This window comes from Antrostomus carolinensis, unplaced genomic scaffold (genome assembly GCF_000700745.2).
Source record: "Antrostomus carolinensis isolate BGI_N321 unplaced genomic scaffold, ASM70074v2 scaffold24434, whole genome shotgun sequence".
In the NCBI taxonomy this organism is placed as follows: Eukaryota; Metazoa; Chordata; class Aves; order Caprimulgiformes; family Caprimulgidae; genus Antrostomus; species Antrostomus carolinensis.
The window spans coordinates 16,138-43,075 of NW_010310758.1; the positions used below are offsets into that span (position 1 = coordinate 16,138).

At 38.1% G+C, this 26,938-nt stretch overlaps 1 protein-coding gene across 1 annotated transcript in view; it reads left to right on the forward strand.

Moving 5' to 3' along the window:
* Nucleotides 1-26,746, forward strand: part of LOC104523833 (golgin subfamily A member 4) — a 33,889-nt gene extending 7,143 nt beyond the window's left edge. Inside the window, 14 exon segments of the mRNA XM_029084641.1 lie at nt 1-188; nt 2,234-2,281; nt 2,863-2,919; nt 6,577-6,675; nt 7,186-7,324; nt 8,603-8,790; nt 9,816-9,899; nt 10,750-10,897; nt 17,251-17,429; nt 19,308-19,439; nt 20,442-20,597; nt 21,523-22,235; nt 22,446-25,817; nt 26,617-26,746. The exon segment at nt 1-188 is cut by the window's left edge and continues 18 nt beyond it. Of these exon segments, the coding sequence (XP_028940474.1) occupies nt 1-188; nt 2,234-2,281; nt 2,863-2,919; nt 6,577-6,675; nt 7,186-7,324; nt 8,603-8,790; nt 9,816-9,899; nt 10,750-10,897; nt 17,251-17,429; nt 19,308-19,439; nt 20,442-20,597; nt 21,523-22,235; nt 22,446-25,817; nt 26,617-26,746 (5,633 nt within the window).
* The last annotated feature ends 192 nt before the right edge of the window (nt 26,747-26,938 follow it).

Below are 26,938 nucleotides of genomic sequence, written 5' to 3' on the forward strand. Positions count from 1 at the left end.
CTTCAAGAGACTCATTGAATCGACTGGACTTGGATGCAGCTGGTCCCACCTTTGATCCACCTTCTGACCTTGAAAGTGAACCAGAAGAGCCTCCGGGAAATGTGGACAGCCTCAGCAAGGAGCAGCTGCTGCAGCGGCTGCGCAGAATGGAGCGCAGTTTGGGCAACTACAGGGGAAAATATGCAGAGGTAGGCAACGTTGTTACCTGGGTGGAGAGGAGAAAAGGATGAGGCTGATGCTGCAATAGCTGATAATCTTTTTGTTTTCCTCTTTGGAGCAAATGAATCCATTTACAGCTAACATGGAAGTGAAGTTATTGTTGTAAGTCTACTTGTTTTTGGCCTAGATAGGCCTAAAGTTTTTCTGGTAATAAAATGTGGAAATCCTTTTCTTCTCTTGTTTGTAAATAATTTCATATTGTCAGCAGTAGAGATTAATTAATAGTTACTCACACAAAATAGGCCTCTGATGGTTTCTGCTGAAAGCCCATAGCAAGGGGTGGGGTTGAGGACAGAGGTGACCGTGGCTTGTACTCGCATGACAGCAGATTTACTTGGCTTCTGAAACTTGTTCTTGGAGTGCACAATGTATATTCCATATGTACATGTGATGGGCAAGCATTTTGTTTTCAATAAATAAGTTCTACTCCCCATAATTTCCAGCTATTCCCTGGAAAGAATTCATTCAAGGACCACTACTTTTGCTATTTTAGTGAAAACTAAATGATATAAGTAATTTTTCTATTCATTTTCCAAATTGTTGGGAAAAGTAAAGATTTCCAAGTGGTGGTGTTAGACTTTAAAAAAAAAAAAAAAAAAAAAAGTGTGTTTGTGTTTTGCATTTAAAACTGACCATTTGCACTGTTTTTTACAGTTCTTTAAATGTTTGCTGCCCTCAAATACAAAAATTCCTGTGCAGACTTTGGGCTATTACTGTTACAATCCTTGGAATGTAAAATATGTATATGGCAATTACAGTATTCAGCATATGCCTGAAAAAACAGTTGGTTTCCATTAATTCAGGAATTGTTGTCTCCCATTAATTTTTCATTCTCTTCGGGTTAGTATAATATGATATATATTTTTTTAGAAGTTTATGTAAACAGTGTTGCCAAAATGAAAATCCTTCAATTGGTAGGCTTGTTTTGTGGTTTGTTTTTGTTTTTTTTAGTGTAGTCTGTCCAAGAAGATTTAATTTTCTCTATTAAAAAGATCTGTGGGTTTTTTTTTCTGGTTTTTGTGAGTTTCTTTAGTTCAATTGGAAAAAAAAATTGTTTTGCTGAGCTTGGAAGAAAGTAGTTTCAATATATAATGAGAATTCAAGATGTAAATTTATTTTCTCATTTAAAGTAGGATACAAAGTTAGCATCTCAAAAAAATACAGTAAGGGAAACCATCCATAGGAGTTTTAGTTTTCTTTTAAGTGCAAATTAAGTCTGATTCTGAAATTAAAAGTAATTTTGAGTTCTGAAAAATCCTAATTTATTTTTAATAAGAATTTGAAGCCATCTTTTAACTTGGAGATTTCTGGGGTTTTTTGATTTGTTTTCCTTTAATTATTCATCAACTTGAAAACAGAATATTTTAGTTCCAAGTGCCATTATGCTACTTGAGCTTTGGCCAGCTTAGGCAATGGCAATCAAATTTTTAATTAAACTAAATTGCGCAGTTACTCATGAACTCCTTTTGTCAGCTTACAATGAGAAATATCATCCACTTCCAGCCTTTCTTTGTGTGTTGGGTATATGCAAAGCTCATGGGATGAGAACATTCAGTATTAGACAGACCTTTTTTTTGCTAGATGTGTGTGTTTTTTTAATGCATACTCATTGTAAAACCAATTTTAGGTATGTTCTTTGGGACGTGTGCCCTTACAAACGTAACGTCCCTGTGGGGTAGCTGCCTGGGATGTCACTTTCTGATGCAGTTGGGTTTTTAACTGCCTGTGATGAAGCATGGCTGTTCTTAGAGGTCTTTTAGGTGAAGGGAAAACTGTGCATGAATGATGAGTAACCTCATTGTTTTGTCATGTAGGCTTCATTTTTTTTAACACATTGGATGTATTTTATAAATGGAAAAAGGAAACACTTGAGAAAATTTTATGTTTCTGTCAGAAGAGCTTTCTCAAGTCAAGTGAAGAGTTTGAAAATGCAGTTAGTGATACAAGTAATCAAATTATTTTGATAGCTGTGAGTGGATGCATTATCATTATTATACCTGATTTCTGTTTTTAGCTAGTGTCCGCTTATCAAGTTATCCAGCGGGAGAAGAAGAAGCTACAGGTGAGCATTACTTTTCCTCCTCTCTTACCTGAATGCTTTTCTGAATTTTAAAATGTGTAGTGCAAATAGAGATTTAATTTCCAGTGCATTGTGCGTATGTTCATAGAATCACAGAATGGTTTGGGTTGGAGGGGACCTTAAAGCTCATCCAGTTCCAACCCCCCTGCCATGAGCAGGGACACCTTCCACTAGACCAGGATGCTCAAAGCCTCATCCAGCCTGGCCTTGAACACTTCCAGGGAGGGGGCATCCACATGTTTACGCAATACATTGCATATATATGCGTGTGTTTGTGTGTAAGCTGGGATTTCTTAGCTGGAATTTCTAAGGAAGCCCAGCTAGTACTGGTTTGACAAAATAACTGTGAAGCTATTGTCCATTTTTATTGCATCAGTTGAATTCGGGGGGTAGATTGTCCGCTCGCAGTTGGCAGTTTATGATCATACACATCAAGTTTGACTTGAAAGAGAAATACAAATTGTTAATTCTTCTGCTGAAATACAATTCCATTAATTTATTTATACTTTATATATAAAGTTACATTTAATACACCTGATGTTTTTTTTCTTCCTTTTTTTAAGGGCATTCTGAGTCAAAGTCAGGATAAAGCACTTCGCAGAATAGGAGAACTGAGAGAGGTAATTCCTTTATGATTGAATATTTGCTTTATACTATACATATGTACCACATCTTTCTCTGCTTAGCTCTTGATTTTTTCGTTCACTTTACACAATATTATCTATTGTACAGCAGGATTTTTTTTACCACTTGTTTTCATTTGTTTTCTGGCTTGTTTCCCATTCAGCAGGTTATTGTCACACTCCAAGACAGAGCAGTTCATCTCACTGACTGAACTGCTTTTCTGTTTGTTGTGAAATAGGTAGAAATGTGTGTGGTTCGTGCTGTATTGTTGGGCCCAGCAGTAGATGTTCCTGTGCAATTTGTTGCTCTTCTAATACTGAGAAATACTAATGTTAGGCAAATAAAGTAATAAGCACTTTTTAATAAAGATTTCAATGACAGTCAGTAAAAAAAGATTAGGATATTTTTTTAAAGTACTCCTATTGATATCAGTTGTAATATTTACATTGTTTTTGTGGATTTGCAGTATAGTTTGATTTCAATCATAAAATCAGGTAGGTTGTGTTAAGATTATTGTCTCCTTAGGTTATAGTGAAATTAAAAGGAGAAGCTCTAATGTATTTGGTATTTCTAATAAATACATTGGGCCTAATTAAAAGACATGTACAAATTATTGGGCAGAGCAAATTACAGAATCCCAGAATTGCCTAGATATAGAAAGCCCTTTAAGATCATCAAGTCCAATCATTAACCGAACACTGACAAGTCCCCGACTAACCCATGTCCCTCAGCACTGTGTCTACATGACTCTTCCATCCCTCCAGGGATGGGGACTCCACCACTTCCCTGGGCAACCCCTTCCAATGCCTCAGAACCCTTTCAGCAAAGAAATTCTTCCTCACATCCCATCTCAACTGCCCTTGGCGCAACTTTGAGGCCATTTCCTCTCTTATCACTTGTTACTTGGTTGAACAGACCAATGAATTAATTAAATTATTAATTAATTAAAAGGGCAAGTTTACAAAAGCCATAGTGTCAAACCCTGGTGAAACAGAATGTGAAGCTGAAGCCTTTTTACTGCCTCAAGAGGCAGTGCAGCATCATGTTGAGAGACGAGTGTGCAAGGGCCTCTCTGTCCACACTCATACCTCACCTGGGAGCTGGGTACCACTTGCTCAAAGCCAGGGGCTTTCTCTGAGGCTGCGTTCTTTTTGGCATGCACTGTGCTGAGCTGCAGCCCTGGAGTGGAGGTTGCAAGAGCCATCAGACCATGGTGAGATCCCACCTTTGCCTGAAGGCAGACTAGCTCCAGGGAATCAGGCATCTCACCCGCAGCTGGGGACCAGGGTCAGCCTCTTGAGGGCCAGGGACGATGACTGTGAGCATCCAGATGTGTGTGTACCCAAGGATCACGCTCTCTTTCAAGGGGCTGCCCCTGTGTGAGCACTTGGGCAGCTGGTCATTTCAAAGGAGGTCACTGCCACATTGCAGGACATGCTTCTTGAGCGATGCAGGCTGTAACCCAGGTGAGCAGGCTGGGAACTGTGTGTGCCTCAGGGGTAGCATTTTGGTTCAGCTCAGCACTGCTTCTGCCCCAGCAGCTGAGAACAGTGGGCTGGAGTGCTGAGTGTGCCGTGCTCGTCTGAGCCAGAGCCCACGCCTGGGCTGTCACCCTCTCCTAAGCTGAACTGTCAGCCCACAGGAGGGGAGAACTCAGAACACTACAGACAGAAGTGCCTTGCCAACGTTGTTTTTTTTCCAGTTCACTACAAGGTCAAATGAAAGAAGCACATTCTGTGTTAGGTCTGTGTACACATGCTTCAGTGGGTTTAGTTTTCCAGCTTATTGGTACTTGGTGTCGCGAGTGAGTTGCATAACTCACTTTGAATCCCCAGATTGCCTCAATTGGAAAAAGACCTTTAAGATCATCGAGTTCAATCATTGAACTAACACTGACAGGTCCCCAACTAACCCATGTCCCTCAGCACTATGTCTGCACAACTCTTCAATCCCTCCAGGGATGGGGACTCCACCACTGCCCTGGGCAACCCCTTCCAATGCCTCAGATCCCTTTCAGCAAAGAAATTCTTCCTCACATCCAATCTCAACTGCCCTTGGAGCAAATTGAGGCCATTTCCTCTTGTCCTGTCACTTGTTCCTTGGTTGAACAGACCCATCCCCACCTCTCTACACCCTTCTTTCAGGCAGTTGGACAGAGCCAGAAGGTCTCCCCTCAGCCTCCTTTTCTCCAGGCTCAACAATCCCAGTTCCCTCAGCCGGGAACTCATCACACTTGTGCTCCAGACCCTTCCCCAGCTCCGTTGCCCTTCTCTGGACACACTTTACTTGGAAGGAATTGCTTTTAAAGCTCAGCAGCACAAGTCAGAAGTGAGCAGTAGCTGTTGAGAACCTGAGACAATTCAGGGTTAAATAGCAGTTAGAGTTCCTTGGGAAGAGAGGAAGTTTCCCCAGGGAGGCCTTCCAGCCTGTCCTACGTGTGCGGGGCTGGGCAGGCTGAGCTCACACGGCTGCACTTCTCAGAGCTGGTACCAGGCTCAGCCTTGGCAGCCAGCATTCACTGCTGGAGGTGAGCGATGGGCAGCGAGAGAGCATAAAAGCAAGATTCAGAGTTGGAGGAAAGCAACACAGGAAGCGTCCACTGCTCTGTGTTTTGTCTCTTGGATTTTTTTTCCATCCTTTCTTTCTCTTTCTATCATCCTCTCTCTTTGCCTGGCTAGCAGACCCCATGTTTCCAGGTGGCACTTGCTTTTATACAAGCGGTCTTTGCAGAACAATGGCCACAGAAGCATTAGTTTCCTGGGGTAAATCACAAGGAAGATACTTAAGGATGAAGTAAATATATAAATTAAAGAAAAATTAAGATACAAATTTGGGAAGTTATTTACAGTGCATGCGTGGAATGTGTATCATTCTGATTCTCTCAATAAGCAGTTAGATGTGAATTAATTTAAATGCAACTATTTTCTATTAGAATAATAATGATTTGAAGAAATTAACATATTTAAGCTTTGAAAACATAGGAAATAAATAAAAGAAGCCTCCCTAAGGCAGTATTATAGAAGGTTATGTACATCCTACTAATGCATTTAGGCAACATCTCCAAGTTTCTAAAGGTGTTCAGCCAAATGAGTGCAAGCAAGTAGCAAGTAAAGCCACGTAGTTAAGGTCTTTGGCATTTATCTAGCTTTCTCATTTGAGAATGTTTGAGGAATAAAAAAAACAACTTTCTGCTCTTATAAATGGCATTTGTCATATTAGAATGCTAGCATATTGAATGAGCATAAGAGAAATGTGAATTTCTGCTGTTCATGTTGACTTATCTGGTGGCTAAATGAGGAATCTGCCTTACTGAAGTGCAGTCTTCAACTTCCAGGAGAAATGTGTGCTTGGAAAACAGTTTTCAGGGGAAGGCTTGAAGTGATCCCTACACAAACTTCTTTTTAAGAAGAAAGAATCCTTGATAATTTTGCATCAAATCTAGATTAATGCTGTTTTAATGCTGGTGTTATAATGGGATGTTCTTATTACGTTGTGTGTAATGTTGTATAGTAAAAGAAATATCCACTCTGTGGTTGTATTCTAAGGTCACAACTGTGATGAGGTATTTTTAATATTATTTTGTAATATTTTGAATAGCCTTTTAAATTCACATTTCAGTTTTCACTGAAGTCATGTTTATTTATGATTCTCAGGAACTCCAGATGGATCAACAAGCTAAGAAACATCTCCAAGAGGAGTTTGATGCTTCATTAGAAGAAAAGGATCAACTTATTAGTGTCCTGCAAACTCAGGTAAGGTACCTTACCCAACAGATGTTCCCTAAAACTGCTCTTCCTACTGTTTGGGGGTTTTTTTAATTATGTATTTCCTATAATGCATGTCCATGTCTTACTATAATTGCTGCAATGTTGTAAAGCTTCTTGAGAATTTATGATTATCTAGAAATTAAGTGCATCTTTGGTAGAGGATGCCTTTGTAAAATCTCACTTGTTAAATATGGTTGTTTGATCTGTGCTTAAATACCTTTGTAGTGTCTTTGTTATCAAGAACATAACATTAGCAGATGTTTTCCTTTGGCAAAATTTGTGTTTTGCTCAATTGATCTTTTTTTCTCCACTCATAATGATACTATTTTTGTTAATTGGAAACAGAATTCTGATTTTTAAAAATGCTAAAAAAAATCAGACAGATTTTTCCTTTCCCTAGTCTAAGTTATATATAACTCTCTCTAGTTTTGAAGATGAAAACATTATCTAATTAGAATCTTTTCTTTTTTTTAATAAAAATAACATTTTGTTTAGGTGTCGTTACTGAAACAGAGGTTACAGAATGGTCAGGTAGGCACTGAGTTGCCTGATCCAAATACCCAATCTGAACCACAAGTTCAAAGTCCAACAAAAGAAATCAATACAGAAAATACTGTGGAACCAGGAAGCAATGGTAGGTACTGCGGCTTTTTCAAGAGATCTTGAATTTTGGTGGTTAAATCTGCTGTTATTTATGACAGAGTAACAATACTTAGGGCTGAACATGTCGCAGTAAGGATATATTTTCTAGAAGGAGATACTGTTTTGAAAACAGTAGGGCAGCTAGGGGACAGGATAACCCATTGAAGAGACTAAATTTTCATAAGAATTGAAATCTCATATGTCTTGTCTTTGTCACTAATGATGCTAGTATTGCAATTACTGCTTTTGCTGGTCAGGGTTGTTACTATCTCCACTTTGTATGATTTAAGAGATTCTGTGTGCCGTAAGCAAGGACCTATCCTTGGAGTTAGAGAGGAGACCAGTTGCCAGTCTCTCTCTCTCTCCCTCTCTCTCTTTCTCTCTCAAAGGAAAAAGTAAAAGCAAAGATCAATTTTGATATTCATGCTATTGAATAATCTAAGTGTTCCTCACATCAGGAGGTTATTTGAATTATGGGGCTCCTAGTATTGTGTGTATTTGATGAGTGAGCAAGGGACATTATAGCGCTGATATATAATGAAAGTGTCATTCATTGGTATCCATCCTAAAAGGTGGGGTTCAGACAGAGGTGAAAGTGCATCTTGAAACGATCTCTGTTCATTATCTGCCATGATTTTTGTATGTTAGGATGATATGAAGGGTTAGATCAGAGGTTTTTTTAAATATTTTTATAGTGCTTAGGAAATAACATAAGTATCCAGTCCCCAGGAATCTTGCAGCCTCCAGAGCATCAGAACATCAATGTGCCAGTTATACAGAGAGGAGTACAGCTCGGAAAGATACTAAACGTGGCCTTTATCCTGCCAAATATAGTATTGCCAACCTGGGTATTTTAGAATTAACATCATACCCAGCCCTGGGAAAGCAGGAATCTGTGTGCTTAGCACTTGAGAGATGTGATTTACTTTGCTTTGCATTTTTTCCTGCTTGTGAATATTCTGTTAGTAGCAGCAGGCAGGTTTATAAATCATGATGACTTTTTAATTGCATAGAAAACCTTGCTGAATAATAGTTTGGTTTTGAAGCTTAGTATAGTAACTAGGGTTTTGTAAATTAATGTGGAGTGGAAGACTGTATTTATTATTCTGTGTATGTGTAGCATGTTTCTGGCAGTTGTAGCAGTCACTAGGAAGCTTTGCAGACTTGGGACAACTTCAGAAACTTGTGAGTCACCCACAATGTGAACGATGAATGCAGATCTACGTTTTGGTAATGGTGTGTATGGTAATGTTGGTATGGTGTCTTGTAGAGGGTAGTGAAGATTCTGGTAAAACATTGGAAGCTCTTAATCAGAGGGTGAAACGCCAGGAGAACTTGCTGCAACGCTGTAAGGAGATGATTCGGTCGCATAAGGAGCGCTGCGCCCAGTTGACCAACGAGAAAGAGGCACTTCAAGAACAGTTAGAAGAGAGGCTTCAGGAACTGGAGAAAATGAAGGTATGGAAAATGCTCTTAAATTTATGAGTAACCACTAAAACACAGTAAGAACTCCAGTATTTCCAAAATGTATTAATAGGGCAGACCATTAAACAAACCATCCCTGTACTTTTTTGGAGTTGAAGGTGCAAAAATCACCTGGAATGAACACATCGAGCAATTACTCAAAAAGCTGTAAGGAAAGGTATGAAGCCTTACTGTGTGAATAACCATCAGAATGGTATCAGAAATAAAGTAGCTGTGGGAAGGTGGGGTGAGGAACAGACTGTCCTAGCACAGAAGTCATGAGGTGAGAAAAGTGGAGCCGAGCTGAACCTTTTAAGAAGTAGTGGAAGAAACATCCATTGTGTAAATGAACAGAAAACGCAGAAAGACAGGACAGTGGAGAGCAGATATAGTGAAGATAACTTAAGTGCAGTACCAAAGCTAAGTTAATATTTTGCTCAGTTTTCCTTTTAAGACCATTAATGCTGAGTGTGAAGTAAAAATAAAGTGGCCGATAGTAAAGGAAACAAAAATGTGATAACTATAGCTGGACTCAACTTCAGTTCCGGAGATCAGGTTCTCTTCTCTGTCTTGCTCTCTGAGCACTAGCCCGGGCTGAAAGAGCTCTGAAAGACTTGAGTATTTTGAGGACCTTTTCCAGAACAAGGCCAGTAATGAGCAATTATGTTGCATTGCTGAGATCCTTGTTCCTTACAGCTCAGATGCAGGTAATGGAGCAGGTACCTTAGGTGTGTTTCTTGCACATTTTAGTGTAGTAGCTCTGACAACCGTGAGAGGACTGTGGAGACTTCAACAAAGCCTTCAGATATCTGAATTACTATGGAAGCCATGAGGCAGCCTAGCACTGGGAGATTTAAAAGTAATTTAAAGCTGCTTACTTTCATTTCCCTGGATTCTGTTCTGTGCTCTTCCTCTGAGGCATAGTGCAGAGTAAGAGCCAAACCCAAGCTGTTTGTCAGAAGAAGGTATTTTCTTACAGGTAGCAGTGCTTAAAACTTGTGGTTGGGGTCTGTTTTTAGGACCTTCACATGGCTGAGAAGACTAAACTGATTACACAGCTGCGTGATGCAAAGAATTTGATTGAGCAGTTAGAACAAGACAAGGTAAACAAAAATGTTTTCTTTAAACCCTGTGTAGTTTTTGAAGAAGAAGCTTGTTTAAAGCTCAAAATATCTGGCTTCTTGGTATTAGAAGCTGTTCTTAGTACTATCTGATGGGGTTTGGTTTATGTTTTAATGAGCAAATAATTCAAGCTACCTGAGAATTTTATTTTATTAGATACTTTAAAGTATTTGTCTGTTAAGTTATACTTAATACTGCAAGGATGTTATTTAGGATGGAGCAATTATGCTGAATACACTCCTCAATGCCAACTTCAAAAACAGACAAAAAAAATCTCACAAACACTAATAAAGATGAGATACAATGTAAATGAATTAAAAAATTACCAGTGAAGGAAAAGTAACTGTAATTTCTTAGGAATATGAAGAGTTTCTCAGTTTTTTGTTCCTTAATTTTTTTTTTTTATCGCAGTCTTGGTACTTGGAATAACTTTTGGTGGCGTCACAAGCAACGTGACTAACATTCATTTTACGTGCATGTTCTCTAAGGAGAAGCATGCACACTACAGTGCTTTTGATTTGTTTAGAAAATCCATATTTCAAAGAAAAATATCTGTACCAGAAGGAAGAAGTTCTCTGATGGTCCTTAGTTGCTGGAGGAATTATTTTCACCACTAGATAAATTTTGGCTACTCTTCAAAATAATCCCTATTCTTATCTTCTTTTTGTTAGCATTTTCTGTTTTCTGACATAGAAAAATACCATGATCTCTGGTCTCGCAGTATATAGAATAAAGTTTATTCCTGACAAGGCTTGTGTCCTGGCTTGAAATTGTTTTAGCTATATGTTTTATTTATTTGCTAGCTTTTTATCACAAGGACCTTTTCCATAGGGCATGGTAATTGCAGAGACAAAGCGACAAATGCATGAAACGCTGGAAATGAAGGAGGAGGAGATAGCCCAGCTGCGGGCTCGGGTCAAACAAGTAACTACGAAAGGCGAGGAACTGATAGAACAGAAAGAAAAATCTGAAAGAGCTGGTAAGAAATTCTGGAGATTATTAACTTTCACATTTCTCAACCATGAGAAAGCTTCAGCGTGGTCTTTTTGCACTCTTTCATCAGTTGTTGTTTGGAATGGATGTTAAAAGAGGCTCTTTTCCCTAATGTTCTACATCTCACCCCTGCTAGTGTCATTACTAACTTCCCTTTTGGTCAGCAGTGTTGGGGGATGTTTTTGGCTACTTTGTCTCTGTTACCAATGCAGATGGATTTAAGAAAGAAACTGCTGAAGGGCAACTGTACTTTCCTGTATGTAGGAGAAAAGATTGATCGAGTTTTGTGCTGGTATAACTTCAGGAGGGAAACTTGCAACTATCTATAAATTATCATTATAATGCCACCAGTATTTTGCATAGAAAACATAGCAGTGAGTGTGTAAGAGCTTGGGAAGAAGTAGAAACAAGAGGGATTACAACCATATTACAACCATAATAAACATTTCCTTTTGATAATCTTAGCATTTCTGATTTCTTTAGTGAAACAGCAGTGGAGATTCCTTTCGCCTCAGGCATGGAACCTAGCCGATATGTAACCATTACACTTAGTAGTTTGCTTTTGATGGAAATTAGGTAACATTAATTATGTGTGTTTGCAGTTCTCCTTTTGCTTGAAACTAAGAGAAAAGGTCGGTCTGCCCCACCTTTTGTTTTGTAAACAGGGAGATTGTTTTGCACTGTATCTGTCAGAATTCTTTTGGAAGAATTTAGTTTGCTTCCATAGGCATCTAAAGCAGTTCGCTCTTCTGGCAGAAGCTCAGATGTGGTTAAGTTTACATAAAACATTATTCATATTTTCTTTCTACAAAAAGCAATGAGAAGTTCAAACAAGACAGTTCATAGGGTTGTTTTGTTTTTTTTTTTTTTTAAATCCACATAGATTTAGGTCAGAACTTTCAATTTTAAAGCTTAGTTTGGGTAGATCGTTGTGCTGCGATACAGAAAAGCAGCTTGAACATCCATCTTATGCAAGTAACAGACATTTTGGTGAGGTGCCCTCCTCTCCTATCCTTTTGGTTGCACCTGCCTTTTTATTTCTGCATATTCATATTTCAGAAGTAAGTCAGTCCTGCTAAAGTTGGATTTTGTTCAGTTCTTGGACACTAGGAAGCTTTTCTTCATGATTTTTTTTAAAAAAAGCTTAAGAATATTGTAATACTTCTGTAGATATGAAGTTATTGTCATAGTTGTTTGAAACACAACAGTTTTTTAAGCAGTAGAAACCTCTTAATTATGAACTAATATCTACACAGTTTGGTTAATACAGTAATTTCCTCAGGTTTGTGTAGCCAGAAGCTGAAAATGGGTTAGAGGTGATGCTTTGGATATCTGGAAAACTTAACTGTTGTAGTGAGAAGTAATTTCACTTACAAATAACGTGTTGAGTACACTGCACTTCTCAAGGGGGAGATTTGTGTGTTAAATATGTTCTCTTTTAAATAAAAATTTAAAGTACTTTTAGTAACTTTTATGGTGCGTAAGCATCCACTTTAGCTTTGAGTGCTTTTATTTTTCTACTCTGTTAAGCATGCATATAGAAATGTTGGAACCCTTGGGAAATTAGTTAATACTACTTCTAAGATACACAAAATTGTAAGGTGGTCTTTATTAGGTTTTCTTATTACTTCCTTGGTTTTCTGCATTCCAAAAATATTGTGGCATACAACGGATGTGTAGTTCAGTACAGCTGAACTAAATGGTTCAGGCATTTGAGAAAACCACTATCAGTACTGGGAAAGCCTGAAATTACTTCTAGGTCACAACCTTTGTGTTGTACCAGTTTTATAAATTTGGCATTTTCATCTATCTGAGGTCAAAATGTTTAAAGTTCTGTTCTTTGGATAGTTAATGTGAGATGACTTTGAATTCTAGACTTCTCTTTTTCTATCTTGTGATTCTATGATTCTGTGATTTAGTGAAGAACTGACATCAAGGAATACTGTATTTGTAGAAATGTTAATTTCATTTACGTTTTGGCAAAATAAGGATCAGCATAATATGCTTGTAGTTGGAATTTACTTTCATAGTGCTTTATTGTAGACTAAAAAGTGGTATATTTTTCCACTTCATGTTTTTAACTTGCCTAGAGTTACGTGTTCCTTTTTTCTTTGTAATTCAGCAACTTTAGTGAAATGCTCCAGCATTTGACTTCATGTTAATACATTTTTGTGTACTGAAATAGTGAAAAGACATGTATGCTTATTTTTGTGCGTGTTGTGTAAACTCTAACTTTGTCTACCCAGTTGAAGTTCATTTTTTTTTGTAGTTAGAGGTACGTTATGTTGAAATCTCACAGAGCATCTTGTTTTTGTGCATCCACACATGCCAATAAGTGAATCATGGTGCCTTTCCCAAGCCTTGTATGAACAGGACTGGGGTAAGGGCTCTTTTTTCTTACATCACACATTGGGTGCTTGAACTGGGCTCTAAAAAGTAAATTCTGTGCTTCTCAGGCACTTTTACTTGCAGTAACTGCAACTGATGTTTTTTAATGTTTTGCAGTGAACATAGATTTATTTACATTTTTACTTCAATAAAGCTGTTTATAGTATTTATAAATTTACTGGTAAACTGAAGTTTATTTCTCCTGAGACTACTTGGCATAAGTCTTTTCTGTCTTCTCAAGATGCAGATTATTGACTTATTTACATTCTGTACAGCAAACCAAAAAAAGTCTTTAGAAAGCAAATTCGTTTTGCTTTACTTTGCCATTCTTTGTAGGTGACATTTCTTTTGCAAGCTTGATTAACCTGTGCTTTGCACCTTTCTACAGAGAAACGAAAAGCTCAGACTGTGCATTTAAAGTCCCTCCTGGATGCACAAATCAACTATAGGAAATGAATTCGACCTTTATTTCTCAAACTTTTGACGAGCTGCCTGCTCTCAGCCTTCAGTAAGAAAAGCTGTCGGTACATCCCTCCTTTACCATCCTGTGTAGTGCTTTCTTCACAGTTTTCAGCAGCAGATGGCACTGCAGGTGAAGAGAACATGTCTGCAGCACCCAGTAGGGACTGAGCTTATACTGGGTAGGGAAAATGGAGGGAGCTGAGACCGCTGCTTTGGAGTGGTGTAGGTAAAACAGTCAACTCTCTAGCACAGGTTTTATAAACATCAGTTTTGCAGCCTTGCACTTCTTAAACCCTGCTCAGGCTCTTGTTGGGTAATTTATATGCTGCACAGGAAGGTTTCCAGTTTGGCTTGGTCACATGAATGGGATTTTGCAAGACTCACCTGAGACTCTGTTGGTGTGCTCGTTACTCCTTCTGATTTACCACTGTGCCTTGGTGAGACTTCACTTAACCAGTACCTTGGTGAGAAGATATTCCCTCAACAGTAGCTTTGCTGGTCGAGGAAGAACACGGGCAGTGCCTTTACTCTTTGCATTCAGAACAGATGCATTGGGATGAAAACATGGACTTTTATTCCAGGCTTTTATCCAGTGTAGAATTAGTCACCCATAGATTCAAAATAATAATAACTGTTCTGTCTGCTTGGTGCTAGTTTAGCCCTCTGCTGATTAGAAACTCGGTTGTGTCATGCTACACTAGAATTAACTACTTTAAATTAAAAAAAAAAGTTGTTTTGCTTAAGTGCTAAAAGTGCCTGAGATGTATATAATTTAGCTTTTAGAGAGCTAAGTGTGTATCTGTGAAGTGTTGCTTCTTTGTGCTTTCATACCCCTCCTTGGCGTTTTATCCATCAGCTTCTGTATTAGCATCCTGCTTGCGATGCCGGTGATGCAGCTGTCCTACTGCATGTTGCTGAGCGATTACATGTTGGTAGTCAATCCTAGAGTGAACCTGGATCTTCTCTTGGGTGGATCTGTGGGCTATGGCAAATGCATTCTCTTTCTTTTTTTGCAGAAATAACAGGTTTCTTAAATGAAAATGAAGTATCTGTCACACAGAACATGAATCAGAAAACACGGACGGAAAAGTGAAATAACTTCTTTTACTTGCAGGCTTTATTTTCAAGGTGTAATTTGTAAAGGTTGTGGTTTAAAAATAAATAAATAAATAAATAAATAAATGTTGCTGCTGTACTACTGAAGGACTTATTCAATTTTGCTGGCTGTGCTGTGTGTGCTTTTGTTAGGGCTGAGAGGAGCACCAGGGCAGTCGGTGCCGTTCTCCAAACGCCCTTGCGCAGGCTGGGTTCATAACTGAGTTGTGCCTGGGCGGGGAGGCAGGGAGGATTTGAGTCCTGCTGGTCCCCAGGTGACAAATGCTTTGATATGGGGACTGTGAAGAACTCTGCTTGGCAAGTAAAGAGCTGTAAGCCTCCTGCATGCTTGCATTGTAATTTCGTTTTGGTGTTCCTGCTCCGGCAGGGGGATTGGACTGGATGATCTTTTGAGGTCCCTTCCAATCCCTAATATTCTGTGATTCTGTGATTATGTTTTAGACTGTTCTACTGTTTGAAATGATCTCTGGTGCTCTTAATTTTTTGTGATGAGTTTTAGTATTTACTGTTTAAGCAGAACCAGGGAGTGAAAAAGCGGATACAACGATGCGCTTTGGTATTGCCAGGGTCAATAACAACCCAGTTTTGCCCTAAAATATGATGGTTGCTGTGAGTAGTCAGAAAAAGGCTTCTTCAGAAGACAGCAGAAAAACTCAGGAAAAGGTCAGAATTTGGGTGAAGGCAATTTTGTGCAATGAAGATAACTTGAAAATATATTTGTGACGTTGCCTCCAAAGTGTAGATTGTGGTTAAAAGCTGCAGTTGTGAATGTTAGCAGAAGCAGCAGAATGTAAATTATTATTCACTTCTCAAACTCATGCCTGAATGTTATTAAAGATAGTTTCAAAAACCCAAGGATTACGTGAATTTATGTGAATGTTTACTAAGTAGTGGTGAAATCAAGGAAACTAGAGATGTGTGTGTTTATTATGATTTTTTTTTTTTGATGGGGGGATAGAACTAAGTGGAAGAAAGCTTAGCATACTAAATAACACTTTAAAAATGATTTTGTTCTGTCTGCTCCTACAGTAGGTTCTGTCTGCTCCCAGAATAGTATCCAGGTAGTCCAGGATGTAGTAGAATAATACACTTTTTAGGTTTTTTGTGCTCTTACAGTCTTGATACTGGCACTGTGATTTTGAACTTTACAGAGGTGTTTTGCCAAAATTGTTTTATGCAAAAAATTAACTGTATAGTAGATTATTCTGAGACTGAATTTTCCTTTGATATACAGTAGGGGTTTCCCATGTTCACAATCTATTCAGGAAAAGAGATTTCCCTAATAGTGGTCAAATTCTGGTTTTGTGTCTTATATAAGAATATATATATTCTTACATAATTCTATAAAGATTCTGCCATCAGTTTCGGTGAGGAACTTGGATGCTGGTATTAAATAATAATAATAATTAAAAGACAGCTCACAACACAGAGATCTATTTGCTTTCTTTTTATATCTAAATGATCATCTATGAAGTGAATAAGGTATGTTAGAATACTTCTCCTTAGCATGGGAAGATGATGTGGAATTAACTGCTTCAGATTTGTTAAATAAAATGTGTTTCAGCAAGACTTGTGCATCTTACACAGATATAAATAAATCTCATCCCCACAGCTTGAGTTTTCTTTCGAAACGTCTTCTAGATATTCAAGTTTTCTGGGAGCAAATCTTAATATTTTTTTTCCTTATGTTTTATTTGCAAAGTTTAGAAGCACAGGACATTCTTCACAGCACACGAGCATTTTTCCAGTGTCTCTGAATTGCATTGATAATAGTTTACATTAAAAATAAATAGTGAAATAATGAAATTAGGAAAGCCATCTGTATGGACTCCACCAAACTCACAGTTTAAAGAGAAGATTATCTGGGTTGTACAGTTTGAAATGAACAACTCTTAGGTAAACAAAGTGCCTGGTATTATAGCTCATTGTTCTATTCAGGAAGATCTCTTTGATGCTTCAGTAAAAGCTGACTTGCATAGCAGTCATTCCTGGTTTGTGCTTCTCTCTGCTTGTTTTAGTGGAAGAGCAACTTGTGAATTGTGTTTTCTTCATGAAGCTTTTTTTCCTCTTCTTCAAAGTTATTCAGCACATACAGCCAGAAGAGGAGCCACAGTTTATTTATGTTGTTGATGTATTTTATAGTGATTTTAGGGAAGAAATAGAAGCTACAGAATGCATTGGAAGACATTCATAGCTATTCGTCAGTTCTCTTTCCTTTCTAGAATATAAACCTGTGTGTATTCTTGATGGATTCCTAAGTTCCTTCTTCTATTACTTGTACAATTTACAGTTACTGAGAACTCTGTTCTTCTATCAAGGGACATAAGATATTTCTTAACTACTATATACTTATTTTTTTTTTTTTCTTTGCAGCTTTTGAAGAGCTTGAGAAGGCTCTGAGTATTGCCCAAAAGACAGAGGAAGCCCGGAAAAAATTACAGGCAGAAATGGATGAAAAAATCAAAGCAGTAGAAAAGGCAAGTGAGGAAGAGAGGGTAAATCTTCAACGGGAGTTAACCAGAGTGAAACAAGAGGTGGTTGAGATTATGAAGGTAAAACCTGAAACTCACCCTGTGTTATTGACTTTTAATCTAATCATTCAATTACAGTTGAGCTATAGTTGTAAAATACGTTAGTATATCAGAACTTTGTTATAAAAAAATGTCTATTTAATAAATTCTATTAAAATTAATTTCTGGGATTAAAGATTTACTTAAGACAAAATAGAGAACTCCCTACATAGGTTTTCTGTTTTCCTCTAACAGTATAAAAACAGTATGTTTAGAGTAATGTAAAAATTAACAGTATTACTCTTTGTTTCACAGTACTTAATACAGTTATTTATTAGTAGTACACTTGAGTCTAGAGGGAGTCAAGAAGAAGAAGTTAATGGCAGAGAGCTTGCTCACTCACCTCCACCAGGATTTTAGTTTTACTTTTAATGATTGTCCTAGCCCAGTGGATAGGATAGTACACATCAACGTTTAAGAACTTGTTGCCAGACTGTTTGCTGGTTAAGAATTGCTAAAATTGGCTTCATCTGGCATATTCATAGAATCATAGAACTCTTTAGGTTGGAAGGGACCTTTAAAGATCGTCTAATCTGACCCCCCTGCAGTGAGCAGGGACAGCTCCAACTAGACCAGGTTGCTCAGAGCCCTGTCCAACCTGACCTTGAATGTTTTCAGGGATGGGGCTTCTACCACCTCTCTGGGCAACCTGAGCCAGTGTTTCACCACCCTCACTATGAAAAATTTCTTCCTTACATCTAGTCTGAATCTCCCCTCTTTTAGTTTAAAACCATCACCCCTTGTCCTATTACTACAGACCCTACTAAAAGGTTTGTCCCCATCTTCCTTATAGGGCCCCCTTTAAGTACTGAAGGGTGCAATAAAGTCTCCTTGGGGCTTACTCTTCTCCAGGCTGAACAACCCCAACTCTCTCAGCCTGTCCCCATAGGAGAGGTGCTGCATACCTCTGATACAATTTTTGTGGCCCCCTTTGGACCTGCTCCCCCAGGTCGATGTCTTTCCTGAGCTGAGGACTCCAGAGCTGGACACAGCACTCCAGGTGGGGTCTCACCAGAGCAGAGTAGAGGGGCAGAATCCCCTCCCTTGACCTGCTGCCCATGCTTCTCTTGATGCAGCCCAGGATATGGTTGGCCTGCTGGGCTATGAGCACACATTGCCAGCTCATGTCCAACTTTTCATCCACAAGTCCTTCTCCTCAGGGCTGCTCTCCATCCCTTCATCCCCAGCTTGTGCTGGTACCAGGGATTGCCCTGACCCAGATGCAGGACCTTATACTTATCCTCGTTGAACCTCATGAGGTTCAGGTAGCAATTGCAGAAGGACTGCACGTGCCTTGGAAATTTTAACCCCTTTACACTGCAGTTCTTGTGTTGGCATTTGTTATGTTATTGATTTTTCTAAAAGAATACACTCAGCTGTAGAGGGATGACTGACTTGAATTATTTTATTCTTAACTAAGGCCCATATGTAGGTTGTAGATAGCTGTCTAGAGAGTATGTAGTAGATAGCTGTCTACCTAGAGTATCACCACTTTACTTTCTGGCTCATGAAACAGCAAGAATACAGGGAAAGCTGCAGACGGAAGTTCCTTTTCCAATTTATTATCACATTTGAACTGAAACTGAAAACAGTAAGTTCACCTTGCTAGAAAAATGTTGTATTTCCTTTAGTAGAACTGTGAAAGATTTAAGAAGGAAGATGTGTAACTTCAAGCTTGAAGATAACAACTGTCAGGGATTAATATTAAGTGCTCCAAAATGATTGTTACTTATTCAAAGGGAGCAAAGAGATGGTTCTGGTTTCCTCTCTCTGTTGCATTGCTTTTCTTATTAAGAAATAATACAAAGTGTTTTGCTATTTAATATTTTGAAATTATTTTTTTCTGACTTGGATTGACAGAAGTCTTCAGAGGAGCGTGTTGCTGAACTAGAAAAATTCCATAAAAAAGAAATGGCTACTAAAGATCAGGAGCTAAATGAGAGATTACAGGCCCAAGAAAAGGAGTTCCAAGAGAAGATGAAGGCAGCTCTTGTAAGTATCCTTAAAATGTGTAGAAAGACGTTTCTCTGGATGTGAGGTGGGACTGGAAGTCTTAATCTGACCCTGTTCCACAGCGAGAGTCCTTCTGTGCTCAGAGACGTGTGTTTCCTCCAAAAGTCAAAGAGCTCAGACTTCAGCAACATGAGAGGAAAGCAGCTGCAGTGATCCAGACTGAATAATGATAATTATTCATTCTCACTGCTCACTAACAGCTGCATCTTGTGGGAAAGACTTCTATTTTTGAAAACTCTTTTTGTTAGACTTGGCTTTTTAAATTTCTTCCTCTAGACCGCTGGGGATTAGCCACAGCAACTAGAGCAAAAGAGGTACAAAGAATGAGGCTGTCAATTGAAAAGTGTTGGTATCATTGTGTTGGTTGTGTTGTGTTATGTGGACAGGGTTCACCATTCATAGTGTTTAACCTCAGAAAAGAGTTTTCTTCTAGGTCAGGCTGGGAGGAATTGTTGGGATTCTTTGCTCTTTTTCATAAGCTATAATCCACTTTAGATCATCACATAATTTTGCGTAACAAATAGTAGATTCTCCTTTGTGCTTCTCCACGATGGTTGGTGACTAGGACCAAGGGACTTTAACAGTCCCTTCCTGACTATATTTTTCTACCTGTTTCTTATTTTTTTTAATTGTAAGTAATAGAAGCTTAAAAATACATTAGCAGTGGAATCAAGTGAGGACGTACCTTTATTCCTTTATTCCATTAGTCTCAATTAATTATGGTAAACAAAGGCTGGATTGCATTATGCTTTTCATACAAAGAGAAGTAGAAGACAGATGATTCCCCAGAAGAGAAAGTGGAAGTGATTTATAACAATTTTGTTCTTACCAATGAAACACAAACTGTGTGTGAGGGGGAGAAATACAGGTGATTAGTGTATGACTCCTGTTAACTGGTTTGTAAATGTCCTATTATGTTGTTTTTGAAGGTGTAATGATGATATTTATAGTCTGTTGTTTTGATCATAATTTTTGATACAGGAAAAGAATCAGAGTGAGTGTTTAAAAACCCTTCAAGAACAAGAGCAGCAAGAATCCCTGACCTTAGAAGAATTAGAGCTGCAGAAGAAAGCGATACAGTCAGAGTGTGACAAGAAAGTTCAGAAGATGCATCAGGAAGTAGAGACTTGTAGAACTGTGAGTAAAGATTCCAGAAGGGTAAATGTTTACAAGAATTCCTTTCAGTGTATAGTTAACAGTGACAGGTTTACAAATACGGTGAATTTGTTGTGATTTGATTGTTTTAATCTCACAATGCTTCTTGTAGTGGCAGAAATTTAATATATTGCCTTGGTGTGCTGCAGCCTCTAGTTTTTTACAAGATCAGATGCCAAAATATAGAAGTACATTCACTTGATATCATGGTGTGGGATATGGATTTGTATCCATCTGCGTAATTTTTGTGTGTTATACAGGAGAGTTAAAGATTAAACTGTTTAATTTCTGGGTATTGCTACTATACAAACACTTAAAAGGATACTTGTGTAAATAAAAAATTTGCTTGAATTTGCTTGCTTTATGGAACAGATAAGATTGTGCAACCTGCTAATGCGAGTTTGTACATTATTCCATCACTCCCAAGTGTTAGTTTGGAAGTTTTACCTATAGAAATGTTTTAACTTTACAGCAGCATTTCCGTGTGAGGTGGAATTAAGATAAATCAGTAGATATATACAAAGCTCCATAACAGTCACATAGACTGCTGGTATCTTTTATCCTGTGTATTGCTACTTTAGCTTAATAAGAAAATGAGAACATATTTGTCATAAATATAACATTAATTATTTTATTTGAATTAGTTAAATTCTTTCCAAGTTTTTGTTGTATCTATTTTCACTGCAGTGAAATAGAAATTTTTTTATTAAATAACTAACCATAATGGAAGCAAAGTTGAGAACAAACTAGGATGAATTAAAGGGTTACATAAAAAGTTGATAATTCGCTAAAAATAATGGAATAAGTGACTTGTAGTTATGTGAACCTGGTTAGATTTAAAATAAAAATAATGAACTTGTTACAATTTTAATATTTATATTATTTTAAAACTGTATTCTCTTAACAGAGGATTCTTGAACTGGAAAGCTCTCTTGCAAAATATTCACAAGATGACAGAAAGCAGTCAGAGGAATTAAGTACTTTGATGGAGTCTGAAAAAAAGCAGCACAATAAGGAAATAAATGATTTAGTTGAAAAACAAAAGAAAGAATTGGAGAACTTGAAACAGCAGCAGGAAAAGCTTTGGACAGAAAAACTTGAAATTTTAAAGCAACAACAAGTAACTGAAATAGAAAAAATGAGAGAGAAACAAGAACAGGAGATAGAGACAATTTTGAAAGAGAAAGAAACAGTTTTCCGTGCACACATAGAAGAGATGAATGAGAAAACATTAGAAAAACTCGATGTGAAGCAAACAGAGTTAGAAGCGCTGTCTTCTGAGCTATCAGAAGCACTAAAAATACGTCACGATTTGGAGCAAGAGCTCTCAGAATTGAACAGCAAAGTGTGTGAGGCAAAGCAGGAACTGGAAGAAAAGTTGGAAGAAGAGAGGAAACGGCACAATGAAGAGGTCGAAATGATGCTAAAAGAGCATGAAATGTCTATTCAAGGTGTTGAGAAGGTACTCAAAGAGGAACTCAACAAACTCAAGCAATCATTGGAGGAGAAGGACAGACATCTGGAAGAACTAAAAGCACATGAACAGAAACTAAAGGAATCTGCAGAAAGATCTGAAGCTGAACTTGTCCAAGCATCTGCAAAGCTAGAGGAGCTTTCAGAGTCTCATCAGAGCACTTCTAATGAACAGGCAAAAATTTATGAAGAGGAATTAGCAAAGCTGCAGCAAAAGCTGACAGATCTTGAAGGTGAAAAATTACAGCTTAGTGAGCAGCTAGAAAAAGCTGAATCCCAGGTGAAAGAAGTCAAGAGTGAGTTAGAGGCATACATCTCTCAGGTACATGATCTGAAGCAGCATTTACAAGAGCAAAGCAATGAAAATACACAAAAAGTAACCTCTCTAACACAACAATATGAATGTCAACTGAAGGATCTCCAGAGAGAGGCTGATGAGACAAAGAGAAGTCTAACTGAGAAGGAAAATGAAATTGAACACATGGAGAAGTCACAGAACAAGCAAATGGAAGAGCTTAAACAGAAACTGTTAGTCGCAGAGGAGAGAATTAGTGCTTTACAAGGAGAGTATGAAAGTAAACTGAAGCGTCAGGAGAACAAAATGGAGAAAATTAGACAGAAGTCAAAAGATATGCAGGAAACTTTCAAAAAGAAGCTTGCTGAGCAGGAAGCTAAACTGAAAACAGAGCTTGAAAACAAGCAGTTGGAGTTCAGTCGGAAAGAGAGTGAGTTCAATGCTAAAATGTTGGAAATGGCACATGCCAGCTCGGCCGGAATCAATGATGCCGTGTCAAAACTGGAATCTAATCAGAAAGAGCAACTAGAGAGTCTTGCTGAGGCTCATAGGAGGGAGTTGGAAGAAATTACCCAGAGTTGGGAAAAGAAACTCAGTCTTCAGGTTGAAGAGCTCCAGGAAAAACATGAAATGGAACTGCAAGAGAAAGAGCAGGAGGTGGGAGACCTGAAACAGAAACTTGCCACCTTCAGTGCTGAAAAAGAGGGCTCCAGAACAGAAATAACCCGGCTGAAGGAGGAACAGGTGAAGAGGGAGGAGTCCCTGAAGGAATTGCAAGAACAGCTAAGGCAGTCGGTGGCTAAGGTGAAGGCTTTGTCAGATAAGGAAAGTGACCTGGAAACACAATTAAAAAAATTGGAAAGTGATCTTAATCAGTCGCTGGAAGAGCAGTCAGGACTTCAGGAGCAGCTCAGTAAACAGAAAGCAGTTGAAGAAAAGGACAAAGCCAAAATTACCGAGCTGACTGATACACTGAAAACACTTGAAGAGAAACTCCAAACTATGCAGTCTTCTCAGTGTAAAGATCATGAGAATTATGAGAAAAAAATAGAGGCAATTCAGCTGAAAGAAAGTGAGTTTAAAAAGCGGTCAGGAGAACTTGCAGCCCAGTTAGATGCTTATTGGAAGAATGCTGAAGCTTTGTTGCAAACAAAAAGCAATGAATTAATTGAAAAATGTAATGAAAAAATTGGTGTAGTAACATGTAAAATTGCAGATTGCGACCGCCGAACTGCCAAAGTTAAAGAAGCGGTATTAATTAAAATCAGTAAGATTCCTCAGCTAGAAGCTCAACTTCGAGAAGTAACAGAGCATCATTCTGCTGCAAGTACTTCTTTGCAAAAGTCAATGCAAGAGCTGCAAGAGAAGGACAATTTAATTATGTCCATGAGAGCTGATATTGAAGGACTTGTAACGGAAAAGGAACAACTGCAAAAAGAGGGAGGGCACCAGCAGCAAGCAGCATCAGAAAAGGAAACTTGCATAACGCAGCTGAGGAAAGAGTTATCTGAAAATATCAATGCTGTCACCTCAATGAGGGAGGAACTGCAGGAAAAAGAATCTGAGATCTCTGCTCTCAACAAAACAATTAATGACCTTAATGTTAGACTTGAAAGCACCGTAAGCTTAAGCGAGAAGGAAGCAGCCGTGTCTCTGTTAAGCAAGCAACATCAAGAGGATCGGTTGCAGTTGTTAAACCAGGTAAAGGAGTTGTCATCCAGAGTTGAGACACTGAGTCAAGAAAAAGCATCAGCTCTTCAGCAGGTAGATCATTGCACAGCCAAGCTGTCAGAGTGGAAGATGAAAGCCCAAACCAGGTTTACACAAAATCATGATACTATTAAAGATTTGCAGAGCAAACTTGAACTAAGCAATACTGAAGCCAATAGGAAAGATGAAGAGCTAAATAAACTGAAGGAGCAGCTGACTAAACAAAGCAAGAATCTTGATAGTTTAAAAAGTGAATTGGAACAGAAGCAAAACAGGAGGGAAAAGCAAGAAAGTGAGTTAAACGCAAAGTTAAAAAACCAAACAGCAAGGATTGCTGAACTAGAAGAACACATTGCACAGAAAGCTTCAGAAAATGATTCCTTGATGGAAGAACTTAAAAAGTATAATGAACAGAAAGACACAGAGCAAAAAGAGATAGCTTGGCAACTCCAGGAGGCAGAGAAGGTGGCTTTTGAAAAGGACAATAGATTTAAGGAGGCTGAAGAAAAAGTGCTTAATCTTGAGAAGCAAATAGGTTCACTGAAAGCTGAATTTGAAGCAAAGGAAAGAGAATTTGATCAAATGAAGTCAGCGATACTTAAAAGCAAAGAAGAAGAACTGAAAAACTTAGAAGAGAAACTGAATGCAGAGAACAGCACTAAGCTGGCAGATCTGAAAAAGAAGGCAGAGCAAAAAATTGGTTCTATTAAAAAGCAGTTGATGTCTCAGATGGAAGAAAAGGAACAAGAGTTCAGGCAAGAGAGAGAAAAACAGTTAAGAGACTTGGAACAAAAAATGCAGGAGAGAGAGGCCAAAATTGAGTCCTTGGAAGAAAAAATTAAGTCAACAAGAGATTCCGCCGAATTAGAGAAAGAAATGCTGCAAAAAGTGGAGAGTGTAAAAGCTGCTGTAGAACAAGAAAAAAATAACATGCTTGAGAGTGTCCAACAGAAATATGAGGAGAAAATGCAGGTGTTACAGAAGGGCTTAACTGAGAAAGATGAATTGTTGCAGAAGTATGAAAAGGAACAACAAGAGAGTAATGAATCTCATCTAGAACTGCAAAACAAGCAAGAAGAACTCCTTACAAAACTCAGATGTGTTGAGAGGAGTCATCAGGAGGAGCAGAGTAGGACTGAAAGCCTCAGGAAAGAACTTGAGAAGCAAACCAAAAAATACTCATTATTAGCGGATGAGCACGCTCGTTGTGGTGGTGATTTAGCAAGCAGTAGGGAAGAATTAAAAGCTAAAGAACAAGAACATCTTGATATGGAGAATATAATTGGAGATTTCCAGAAAAAATTGCAGGAAAAGGAGGCAGTCAGTCAATCTTTAGAACAGAAGATAAAAGAGTTGGAAGATAATCTAGTGAAGGAAAATGAAGTGCATAAGATTGAGCTGGAAGATATGAGTTTGGGTTATGAAGAAAAGCTGAAAAGTTTACAGCAACAGTTAGATGAAAGAAATGACAGGCTGAAAGCTTTTGAGGAAAATACTGAAGAGAAGGCTAAATCTGGTTTGGAACTGCAGTTGTTACTGGGTGATATGCAGAACCAGCAGAAGGACTTGCAGACTAAACTGGAAGAGACTGAAAGGGAGAAACAGAAACTGCGCAAAGAAGTGAATAATCTTCAGAAAGACTTACGTGCTCTGCGGAAAGAACATCAGCAGGAGCTCGACATAGTAAAGAAGGAGTCCTTAGAAGAAATGGAGCAGAAAATCAGGTAAATTCTTTGTTCCTGGCCTTGTTACCTTTTCTTTGCTTTATCTTTAACCACTAAAAATTCAAGAATGATTTATTTATTTACTTATTTATTAATTTTTTAAAGCTGAATTTGTAACAATGAAATAATGACTGGTATGTTTCAGTCATTTTTCTAAATAGACTTAAAGAAACAGCAAGAAAGGAACTACATAAAAACATCACTTCAAGAACACATAAAACACTATTTGAGTCGTCAGTTTAAAAAAAAAGTGGTTTGTCTTTTGGCAAAGTAATACTACTTTTGATTTGTTTTAGTGGTGATCATTTTCAGCATTGCCAGAACATGAAATACAGTTCTGTTTTCTTCAAACAGGAAACAAAGTTTATTAAGACTTAGTACCGAGAGCTTCATGTTTAAATGGTATCAAGAATTGTTCATGTGCATTGCACAGCAATGTGGTGTGCTGCTCAGCACTCTAATGGTTTCTGAAGCAAAGAATTCCCCAGAAATTCTGCTTTTATGTGGCACGTTCTCAACTTCCAGTTCTTCATCTTCTTCAGCAAAAACTCCGTATCTTTTGGAAGGGCTTAATTCTGGGTTGTTCTTTAAAATGAAACACCTTCACCTTCTGGGTGAATTCAGTAGGAGGGGAAGGAAAAGCCTCCCTGAATCCCACAGGATTAATATAATTCAAACCCATCCCATTCTAAAATAGTTTTGGAGAAACTCCTAGATCCCCTACCTTGCTAAACTGTTCTCACACTCTCTTTAGACATTTTATTTCCTTACTGTATTTTTTTTTGACCTTTTTGTACAGATATGAACAAGAAGACATTGAGTTAAAGCACAACTCCACCTTAAAACAGTTAATGAGAGAGTTCAATACTCAGCTGGCTCAAAAAGAAAGAGAATTGGAAACAGCAGTAAAAGAGACGATCAGTAAGTGAAGTACTAATACAACTGAAATCGGTAAAATAGCCAGAAAACCAAATCTTCAGATGTTTTGGGGAAGGGGTTTTACCTGGGACTCTGATAAAGACAACATGTTTTATGACTGCCAGAGAACTCAAGGAAAGAACTTCTCCTGCTCAGGGAATAACGTATAAATACAGGCACAAATACAGGCTGGGTAATGAATG